This window comes from Alosa sapidissima, chromosome 5 (genome assembly GCF_018492685.1).
Source record: "Alosa sapidissima isolate fAloSap1 chromosome 5, fAloSap1.pri, whole genome shotgun sequence".
In the NCBI taxonomy this organism is placed as follows: domain Eukaryota; kingdom Metazoa; phylum Chordata; class Actinopteri; order Clupeiformes; family Clupeidae; genus Alosa; species Alosa sapidissima.
The window spans coordinates 31,198,155-31,209,601 of NC_055961.1; the positions used below are offsets into that span (position 1 = coordinate 31,198,155).

The 11,447-nt window shown below is 41.6% G+C and overlaps 1 protein-coding gene across 4 annotated transcripts; it reads right to left on the reverse strand.

Moving 5' to 3' along the window:
- Positions 1 to 51: 51 nt before the first annotated feature.
- Positions 52 to 11,136, reverse strand: ggnbp2 (gametogenetin binding protein 2). 4 transcript variants are annotated; one of them, XM_042091617.1, is made up of 15 exons: positions 11,008 to 11,136; positions 9,171 to 9,296; positions 8,803 to 8,883; positions 8,438 to 8,691; positions 8,213 to 8,311; positions 7,862 to 7,972; positions 7,487 to 7,600; positions 7,059 to 7,268; positions 6,289 to 6,463; positions 5,640 to 5,828; positions 3,675 to 3,822; positions 3,350 to 3,475; positions 2,721 to 2,875; positions 1,328 to 1,576; positions 52 to 845 (listed from the first exon to the last, which is right to left on the reverse strand). In XM_042091617.1, exons 2-15 carry the CDS (start codon positions 9,261 to 9,263, stop codon positions 651 to 653), a joined length of 2,199 nt encoding a protein of 732 aa, XP_041947551.1. In that variant the 5' UTR covers positions 9,264 to 9,296; positions 11,008 to 11,136; the 3' UTR covers positions 52 to 650. The 4 variants fall into 4 exon arrangements, with proteins under 4 accessions (XP_041947551.1, XP_041947552.1, XP_041947550.1 ...); XM_042091618.1 differs by lacking the exon at positions 11,008 to 11,136 and adding an exon at positions 10,738 to 10,930; XM_042091616.1 differs by lacking the exon at positions 11,008 to 11,136 and adding an exon at positions 10,238 to 10,595.
- Positions 11,137 to 11,447: the final 311 nt, after the last annotated feature.

Sequence of the window (11,447 nt, forward strand, 5' to 3'; positions counted from 1 at the left end):
CCTATGACTTGAAACCGTGCTGAAAACTATACAGTAAATACAAATAACGGGTGCATATTAATAAATATCTTTATTATGTAAATTTTGCACATTGCGCTCATCATTACATCCAAATGTACAGCATAACACCCAAGTGGTACAAATGGATGTTTATTTTCTCTGTAAAGTCTTTATATTCAGATAATTTCTGTACACATTTATTGGTAAATCCTTTTGCCACCAAAATGTCACAGGCAGTGAGACAAAATAATAAAACAAATGGGAAAAAAAAAAAAAGAAAAAAAAAAAAAAGTCTATCTGCATCTAAAACTTACAGTTACCGCTTTACAAGCATGACTTAGCCAGCAGCTCTACTGAACTTGAGGAAAATGGGTTTGGTCAGGTGCAAACAAGATGAAATGAAGTGGTGAAAGGGCAATCAAAATGGGGATTAAAAAAAGTAACATGGAAAAAGGAATTCTGAACAACAAGGTTAACATTCACTTTCGTGGAGGAAAATCCCTGACTGAACTTGAAATGAGTGTCTAAAACTTCAGTCTTTTTCTTTAATTTCAATTCATATATTTTTTTTCTCTTTTGTTTAAAGGCATTGCAGCAGTAGTAATAGTGAGTTTTCAATTCATAAAAAGATAAGTTCTCTAGGTGTGTATCTAGTTCACGCTGGCGGTAGGAAACCATACAGACTTACTCTGCTCATTTGAGCGGCAGTATTTTGTGAATCGATCCTTCAAGTGCTGTCTGTACTGGTTCCGGTTGCTAATGAAAGACTTATTGCTTTCCACAAATGACTGGATTTCGTCTTGTGTGAGACAGTTCTCTTCATCTGAGGTCACTTCGGATTCATCCTGTTTTCACAGAGAGTGAGAGAAAGAACCGGTGTAAGATTTGCCAACTAAAAGACTCTCACGGGTAGTATAATAAATGTAATGTAATATTCCATACCATACTGCCTACACAGCCCATAGTAAAGCTACCCAAAATTATGTTTGCATGTTCACTTAGTTTTTGTATCTGGAAGTGCAGACAGCCCTCCATCAAGTAAACCCAACAACACATTTAAATGTAGTTAATCACCATGTCCTGATACTACCTAGATAGAAAACCTACATTATATCTGATAGGGAAACCTATGTAACATGTGATGTTTGCGTGCACATCATAACACTAAGGCACAGCCTGAATCTCCTACAATACAACCAATCCTTCACCTTTACCAAAACAGAAAAAGGCAAAATCATGTGTAATGATTTGTTGAGATAGCAATAATCAGCTTTGACCAGGAGATCCTCGAGCAAGGTAGACATTAAAAAAGAAGAAAAGAACTCACTAGAAGTTCCATGAGGCTCTTGGTGCCACACTCCCCTGGTGTGCACTCCGGCGGAAGGCCGGAGTAGAGGGCTGCGTTCTTCCGGTGCTCCGCCCATGGCAGTTGAAGTGCAATGCTCGCAAACGAATCACAACACAGCTGTGCGCAGGTCTCCTTTTCTCTGCACGAGTGTGAGGATGTTACGCTGTGGACAGCTCCTGGGGTCACTCTCCTGCTGAGGTCCGCCATGCAACCCTCTGGCTTGGACCCCTGCAGCGGCAAAGGGAAAAGTCAACATTCACTGTTTCACTTAGGCAGACTACAATTACAGCGCTCACACCTAGCTGTTTGAATCGGAACGTGGAGCGTTTCCCCCCAAAGATCGGTTTGATTGGGTATATGTGAACGCAGCAACCGCACTCCGTTTCAGAACAAAACAAACAGACCGAGACCGCTTGGAGGAGGTGGTCTCGGCTCGTTTCCAATCGAGCTCTAGAGCGGTTTGCTTGCAGTGAGAAAGCAAACGGCTCGTTGTAGCGGAACAACTCGCGAATGCTTACATTTTGTTTATTCCACATGACAGCATTTTTTAGCTAGTCTATGTTTTGAATTTCAAGCGAATGTCTTAGGTTAACTTTACCGGTGTTACACACGAAAATGGGAGAGAGTGGGAGAAGCCTAGACTTTGGACACACACCCCCATACACTCACACACATATGGAGCTCTTCATAAGTTAAATGTGGGGTTAGGTGACTGGGAGATAGGCTAGTATCTTCAGCTGTCAAATGTGACCAATCAGGGAACAATTTGATGGCGCAGGGGTTTGTTTGTAGACAAAATTTTAATCTCACGAGGGTTTGTTATTAGCCTGTGTTTTCCCATGCTGCCTTACATGCACGATTTTATTCACGCTGATAGGCAGCCAGGATTCCATGGACTTCGTTTTCACCTCAACGAAGGAACCAATCACAGAACAAAGGGGGGACAGTAAGACGATGACGACACACCGAAGCGGTTATGAGCCTAATAAACGGCTCTGGGCATTTGTAAACCACATTTTAAAAACGAGAAAATGTACATGTAGTTCCCAGACCCCATCTCAATGAGATGAGGTTTGGCATTAGCCAGGCTAGTTTGTTATATAATTTGTTCCGATATAAATGCTGCCATGTGAACACAAACGAACCCAGGGGACAATGGAGAAAAACTGTATCGATTCAGGCCGTGATTCGGAACAAAATAGGTATGTAAAGCGCCCTTAGACATACATTAAGAGTCTATACCATTATGACCTACATGACCTGGGCCCGATCTGGGTATGACCTGCCCGATCTGGGTACGAGAGAACCTGAATAATTGGGAAAATAAAAGAATAGCTATTTACAAGAAACCGTGCCACTAGGTTAAGCGTACCTGTTCGCTCCCAAACATTCCAACCTTGTTCTTTCGTTTCTTCTTTTTATTCTTGCCTTTGAGGTTCTCTTCGGAGTTGGCCCAGCATTCCACACAGCTGTCCACACAGTCCTCTTCCTTGTCTTCGGAGCACTGGTGGCTACACGAGTAATCACCTGCAGATGTTCACACAAATACATCCAGTCACGCAAAAGAGCAGAAGGCTACACCAGGCACAGAACAGTTGAATATGTACACCTCTAAGAGGGAGGCTACTGAAGCGTTCTGGTCCTGGGTCATCTTTTGCAACAATTAGCTTCCACTATGATTTGAATTGAATATGAATTGACTACACCAGACGTACTAGCAGCGCATACGTTTGCACAAGTTAGACCAGTCATCTAAAGCTATTTTTAACGCTCCACGAACAGAGCAGAACCCAGTGTCGCCCGGGCCTTAGAGACCACGGTCACACTAGTTACTCCATTTTGTTAGGGACACATCATCTTTTCGACTCAAGTCGACTCAAAACCTTCATCAAGTCACTATTCCAAGCCTTTCATTTAATTTCCAATGACTAGGCCTACATGAGGGGGTAAACACACTGAAAGCTTAAACCCAGGGGGGGCTGTGTAAAGAGTGGTACTGACCTGTTTCGTCATGGTTGCAGATGCCCTCGGTGCACGCTACGTCGGAGCCTTCCCTGGAGCCGGTCTCGCTGCCCTCCATACTGGATGAGTAACCACAGTCGCTGCCGGCACTGCGGGGTGACAGACCTTTGGAAGCACCACAACGAGGACACAGTGAGGTAGTGTATAATGATGTAAATAGGTACTATAAAGATGCATGTGGCTACACACTACTTTAGTACAACTACAAACTCTAATAGAAAAACACATAAATGCCAGGTCAAATAGATAAAGCGATAGTTACTAGTCATGCACACCACATACCCATGTGTGCTTATCCACGTACCTTTCTTGACTTTGGGAGAGTTGAGTATGGAGGCTGCAGGGCAGCTACAGGGGGTGTCCTCGGTGGTGACCAGGACCTCTCCACAGCTTCCAGACTCCTCTCCAATCCTGCAGTCCTTACAGACACCATCCACCGACTCCGTGGAGCCCTGCACGAGAGATATGAGACAAGACGTGAGAAATGAGCTGAGAGAAGGCAAAGGTGGCATGGTTGGCCCCTCTGACAACACCCTCTCACTAAACGGTGCTGACCACTTAACCTGAAATCTTAAACGTAACCACCCAAAATGGAAGACCATGATCTTGCCAAGTGTAACCACTGTTGCATTATTATCTATATTATGAGAAGATTATACTGACTTTCATCAGTTACCTGACTCCGCCAGATGGATTGCTTCGCATTTGCTCGCATATCCATCTGGGAACTTTCCAACTTTTGGGAAGGTGCGAAAATATTGGTTAGCTGATTGGATAAACGGGCCAAATCAACCAATCAGATCAACAAAGCATATGACGTACTAACAGAGCATCGACGAAAATACAACCACAAAACCAATGCTGATTGGCCGTTTGTTTGGCGAACGGCTCCAAATTTTTCTCCATCGCAAGAAGCGAAGAGTGGAAAATTGGAGCTCACGAGAAGATCAGGATGGTCTCACGAGGCTATTTCATCAAGGCATGTATTCAAAAAACCTTAAGGCTAAAAATAGTTCCTAACCTGCAGATTAGTGAGAAACAAAAAATGTCAGTCTTAACTATATTTTTTTTTTTGACAAATAGTAATTCACAGTGCATTTTAGCACTAAAAGTAGCACTGGGAGATATTAGAAGTAGTCCAGAGGACTCCTAACTCACTAAGAACGATTCACAATTTGTATCATTCCAACACTCAATGCTTTGAAATTCACATGCAGAATCACTTACAAGAGATCTCAATCACAAGGGAACAATTGTGCCGATTCTAAGGGATGCAATAATGCCTCCAACAACAACCAGAAGCATTCAATGTCAGTGTCAGCAGTTTTGCGAGTCGGTTAAGAAAGAAAATCTTAGAAACTTTTAGGGAGTACTGTCAGAGGAAAGACAAAATGCTTTGTGAACACAGGCCCAGAAGTACAATGAATTATGGTGATGGCAATTAGCCCAATCCTGACTCAAGTTTATTAGTATTAGTATGGACAAAGGACTGCTAGAGGACAGTCAGGAGAAATCCAAAGAATATGACAAAAACTGAACTGGAGAGGAACCGCAGGCTGCAGGCTTTTTTGAGGCTGTGAAACTACTTCCTCAAACAGTGTTAGAAAGTACCACAGCTTCAGCTTAAGCTAAAACCACCTGTGAATGGTTGTCAGCATTGGCACTGGCCACAGTTTAAACAGAATTACACTAGAAGAGGTTACGTTATACATCACAACATGGAGAGCTTAGGTGATTTAGTCATAGGTGTGAGGCATCAGGTAAAGATAGATCACAGCAAAGCACCGGACCATGCGGTATGATAATGTATTTACATAGTTCTGTACATTGGCAGGATATATGTTACCAAGCAACACATGAACTGATTACAGACATGCGACCGATACAAGCCGTGTCATGTCATGCGGCTAAAGCAAACAAATGCACTCACAGAACACCCTGTATAATGAAACTGCTTGAAATGTAACAAACGGTGCTCAATAAATGTGCAAAACAAACTGGATTTGAGTAATTGTGTTGAACAACACCGACTGATACAAAAGATACATTTGAACGTGTAACTTTCTTTTATCCCATTGCATAATCCCATTCTGTGGTAGTTTGGTGTTGGCAAGTTTGGTGTTGGGAAACAAAAGGTAGGCTACATGGTGATTAAAGTTAATGTAACTAGCAGGTAATTTAGGGATAGACTCTAGTACCATTCAAATAAGTGGTCACAAAACAGTACAACTAACTGCAAATATCAAACATTTTTCCATCAACACTATACCTTATCAAGACTCTTGTCTTTGCAGTCAGTGTCCGGCTCAGCGATGTCAAAGCCACACTTGTTTTTGCGGCGGTTTTTGCGTTTCTGTCGCTTCTTCTCTTGCTTCAGCTCGCGAACTCGCTCCTCTTCTGACAGCTCCTCACACAGCTGCTCCAGGCGGCTGATGCCCTGCACCTTCTCCACCGCCATCTGACAGGAGAAGGTGCACGCGCACACACACACACGAGTCAAGAGATGCATCTCACCATGCATATGCTTAACTTCTGAATTACACAAGCTTCCGAGTTTTGGCCAGGGACCTAGACAATATTTGACATAAATCTACTTAAATGTCAGATCACATAGGACATCACCTAGAAAGTGTTAATTTTTCCCTAAATTACTCAATAACTGTTTCAATAATGATTACATTACAAATAAACTGTGCATGACTGAAAGGGCATTTTACAATCTGCATTTTCAATGTTTTACTAATATCAAAAGGCACAATTATAATCGAAGAAAACCTATACACATACATATTGTGTTGGAAGGCGGCCTACTTGCAAGTTGCACGATCACACCAACTTATGAATTACAATCTCACTCCCTAAATATAGTCACATAATGTGACTGCAGGGTCACGGCCTGCAGGCCTGTAATACAGTACCTCGAAGCTTTTGCGTAGTGCATCAATGCCCAGATAGAACAACAGTTGCCAAGTCTGCTCCTCGGCTCTAAGCTTCTGCCAGATTCGATGCAGTCGCTCATAGAGATGTATGCCTAGACAGGTCAGAACCTCCTCTTGTGCAATATCTATGGTTTTGGCATGTCTTTCTCTGCGTCTAGATCAAAAGTAAGAATGATATAATGTAAATGTAAGACATGTTTTTTTCTAAACGAAGAATACAGAACACACACACTTAAAATGCCCAGTATGTAGAAAATTACAGACACCAAATCCGAATAGAATATGCAATAAAAATGACAGCATAACTCAAAAGATAAACTTGCATGTTGCTCAAAGCTACCAAAATTATGACACTATACTTCAAACAACTTCATCACAGGGATGCAATTAAACAAGTGTCCGTGTTCTTAAGAACACTGTAGGCACACTATGGCTCGGCATTGCATTTTTCATTCCCCTGAAGTATTAGTAAATGCATGGGATTCCTGAAATAAACAATCAACTTTCAAATTATGTCCAGATTTATTGGTGGACGCTGGGAATCATGCAGAATTCTGTATGCCTTGTGGAAGGAATAGATACATTCCTATTAGTAAACATTACACCTTTAAACATGGCAAATATGAATAACTAAAAACACAAACTAAAAATAAAAAAGAAAACTAAGCACAAAATGTGCAAATCACACTACCCAAATCAGTACACTCTGAAGCAGGCAACTGAGAGATGTCAAAAAATGTTGTCCATACTCATATCCCCCAGCGAACTCTGGCTCAGCTCGACCTAGGAGGTGTGCTATGAAGTCTGTTTCACAGCACACATGGATGTGGTGTTCGTGGGGGCAACAGCGCAGGCCCTCATATAAAGCAGCGCAGTAGCCCTTCTCTTTACTGCAGTCCAGCTCACCGACCAGGATGTTGTAGGCTCTCAGCACCTTGTTTTTACAGTCAGTGCAAAACCTGTTGGTGAGAAAAGTGACAAGAGACAGTCACTCAATCTATTTGCTGTTGTTGTGCGAAACTTTCAGAACACTCGGAGGAGCAATCAAGACCCGAAAACAAAACAAAAAACATTCCTGTTAGTGGTACTTTCTGATTGACTTTCAATGATCTACTTTCAAAATTGCCCCCCAATGACTGCAAAAGAGAAAAACTGGGGTGTCAGTGAGTTCCTTTACCTGTGTTTGCGTAAATATGTCTCTAGGGTATCTAGGAGACAAGTACTGTCGATAAGAACCACCTCATCTCGGCACTCCTGAGACATGAGCTCCCACACATCCATCCAGCTACCGCTGCAAGAGAGGCAACCAAAACAAATGAATGCTTCTCTCTGGACAGATTCTGGTTTCCTACAAATACAACGCAATGGCATTTGTCCTTGGACTGCAACATTTGCTTGATGTATGAAAGCATAATCTTATTAGTTCTTGAAATGTTATGAATGCAATGGCCAACAGCCTCATCCAAACAAAATGACACAAAGCCATTAACCTATTCTTACTTTGATCTTTTGTGCAAACTGTAATGGCAATAGCAAATGTCCTGCTGCCTACCTGCTTGGAGACTGAAATGGTCCAAAGTGAAACTGGATGCTACATCTGACCTTCTTTGATGAATCTCCACTGTCTTTAGCTAAAACTACACTTCTCTCTGCACTTCCTTCTCTAAACAGACATCAATAAACAGCACATTTGCTTCAAACTTGGTTGTTGAGATAAAGAAAATAAATAAATAAATAAATAAATAAATAAATAAAAAAGTTATGTGGAAATTCAGATACAATATTACGCCACGTCCTTTGAAAGATTAAGGCATTAGCAGTTAAAGCGTTCAAAGTTGATGTTCATAGGCCGTTTGTAACAGTGGTACCTTTCTGAAAACAGTAAGAACAAGAAATCACTCACCCTAAAGGTTTAGGTTTGTGTGTATCTAAGGAGTGCAACTGGCAGCGTTTGTTCTTCTTGCTTTTGGGGATGGCATCTATCATATCATTCAATTTCGACCTGTGAAAACAGATGTTTACAAATCATTACACTAAATAACACTAATGACAATCACAGTGGCATGCAAACACTAAGGCCTAGCTATGGTGCTTGTAGTCGTTCAAAACAGAATGAAGTTGCACATACCCATGGACATAGAAGAGTGTGTAAAGCTTCTTGGCATCCGTCATGCAGGCCTTAGTGACTGATAATATGCCTGTGGACCGCACAGTCAGTGGCTCAAGCGCTGGATTCCCTGACTCCACTAACTGTGAGAAGAGACGTTCCACGCTGCGCCGACACCCCACGCATGGGACCAGCTGTGACAGGGCACTGAACACCTCCCGTGAGGTCACCATCATGGAAATACTCAGGTCTTGCTGCTTTAACATGGCGTGGTACTACAAGGAACAGGTCATAAAGATGGAACAGCCATTGTGCCCACTTGACAGAATCATAATCAGATTGTAATGAAGGGGGTCAACAGTTATGATGGCCAACAAATCACTCACCTGAACAAACTGTTTCAGCTGTGAAGAGTTAATCTGATGACTGTCAAGGTCCATGACACTGTCTGGAAATTCCATCACCATCTAACAAACAAGAGCTAGGTGTTTACTTAATATCACACTGCATCAAAAATATTGAGCATCATTCATCACTTGTAACTACAGGTAAATTGACATGCTAGTCCATATGTTTGACAGCAGGGCTAGCATGTATCTTTAGCCAAAGAGGCCTTGCCATGCTAACACCTAGCTGACCAATTCCATTTGACCTGAGTTTCCTGGTCATGACACAAATTGTTCAAAGGGCAAACTAGAGACCACACACATAACTAAACATCGCGGACACCTTGAAAGACATAAAATGTACTTACCGTCAAAGTGTCATTAATGAAGAGTGGAATTTGGCGTGCAAGGAACTGATAGTCCTCCTCTCCTTCCCTGCAAACGGCAACAAGACGCGCCATGTCTTCTCCCTGCTCAGGTCGTAGCTGTAGTGCCTGTGGACAGTGCAGTTCACGGCAATTAGTCCCTGGTATACATTCGCCGTTTCAACATCGCGGGTCGTTCAAATAATCGTACACCAATCAAGTCGTAGTATAGATGAATGTACTTCGTATTGTGTTGGGACAATTTAGAGGCTAGGAAGTTAGCAATACAGAGCTTACGTAGCTAGCTAACTAACTAACATTAGCTACTAACGCCAGTAAATGAAGCAATAGTAGAGACCAACTGTAAATTTAGCTTGCCATTTATTCTACCAAATCAAACATAAGGTCTATAAAATTTTCTGGATGAGAGAGAAGTTATATACCAAGTGCAAGCTTGTTAAACATTGTGCCAAGTTATCCACCTGCATCAACTATCTTTTTGGAAAACTAGGAGATACTAAACTCGAAAGGTTTGGCTAGCACAGAAGGGATGTCTTGGTAGGTAGCATCTGCATCTTGAGATGCTAACTACTTGTTTATACACCTAGATAGTGTTATTAACTTAATAGATTAGCTATGATGACCCATCAGCAAACACAGCCAGCGAAATAATGCAACGTCAACCTCAGAGATATCTGATATTCCAAGGAACTGTCCACAAACTGCTAACTGATTTCCATCTTTCAATCTAGGTCAAAGAGGGACGGGTCGCTAACTACCTACGGGCATACATGCACTTAAATAAACCGGCGATATCGTGCTATAACACAAATTGTTATATAATTATCAACTAATACTGACACCGTGTATTGATAACGTTATCAGAATGCTAACAGTCTATTGAACTTGAAAGTCGTTTGAGCCAATGTCGACCTGCACGACTAGCAAGTTCACAAAGTTAACGCTACCCTGACAGTTGGCTAACATTACTATCCTAGCTGTAAGTTAATAGCTTATGTTTAAGACTTCATTGGGTTGCAACATAACTGTCGACCAATGAATTAACTTACCTGTGATGAGCTATATTCCCCGAAATACCAAGGTAACATTAATTGCAATTAGCTAGCTAGGTAACGTTATGTTAGTTATAAAATCAATGTCGAATTAGCTCAGATAAAGTAATCAAATTAACGTTAACGTTAGCTAATCCGGGTAGATAGTTCACTGTGATGATTAACTGACAAGCACATTCTCTGTGACAAGCTAGGTAAATTAGCCGGTTACCGCAAGCTAACTTAGCATGTTGGCTAACGTTATCAAAGTTTGTCAGGCAGCATTAGCATTTCTGTCAGCTACCTATCGGACAGATAGAAATAAGTTTGCTAAGCAGCGATAAGTAACATTAGCTAGGGTAACGTTAGCGAGCGACAGCTAGGTACCACTTGCTAGGTACCACTTGCTAGGTTAACTAACGTTAGCCGTCAGGACGTTCTGTGATGACACATAGATAAGTACATTAAAACTTTCTTTGATATGCTAGGTTTCTACACATAGCTACCTACAAACATACCGCTTGTGACAATTTACTTTGTGGTTGCTATACCACAAGCTATCTCAAAAGCCAGAGCTTAAGGGAATGTTCGAACAAAACTGAAGCGTCAAACCATCCGACAACTCTTCGTGTTTCTTCGCTAGCCTTATCGTTACAATGGGGCGCTGGCAAATCCATTGCAAGTATTTCACAGCGAGGACGCATTCGTTTTGCAAATGTATGTATAATTAACACTATTGCAATAGCTAACATTATAACATAGGCGATGAAAGTTGCTGGCATGCTCACCTTCTTTCAAAAGTTGCTTTTTTGTATAAAAACAAACAAGTGCGACAGAGGTGTATGTGGCGGCGGAATTCTCTCGTAACCTTTGACCCAAGACGTGGAGCAGAGAACAGTAAAGCGCCCGCCCACACGTTTAACACGACGCTCCTGTAGTAATGTATCCTATCCTAACGTTTTTTAAATTATTTATCACAGTTACAGTTTTTTTCAATCGCTAACAAGCGCTTACCCATACTTCAGATACTTTTTCTAAACTCTTAACACAGACTCACACCTACAAAACACAACTGGCCAAATGGATAATTTTCTTCTCAAAAACACATTAAATATACTACTAACACATCTTTCTTTGCACACACTAACTTTACCAAAACACTGGAAATCTGACTCAAAATGAAATTATTCTGTCAAAGAATAACACTTGTTTTCACTTGACAAGGTAC

Bases quoted from the DNA above. Each gene is read 5' to 3' on its own strand.
- ggnbp2 (XM_042091616.1), bottom strand. From the start codon at position 10,276: ATGTTACCTTGGTATTTCGGGGAATATAGCTCATCACAG. The intron at 8,884-9,170 runs GTAAGTACATTT...CTTGTTTGTTAG, and splicing joins TCATTAATGACACTTTGACG to ATGGTGATGGAATTTCCAGA. The intron at 846-1,327 runs GTGAGTTCTTTT...CTGTGAAAACAG, and splicing joins AGAGCCTCATGGAACTTCTA to GATGAATCCGAAGTGACCTC.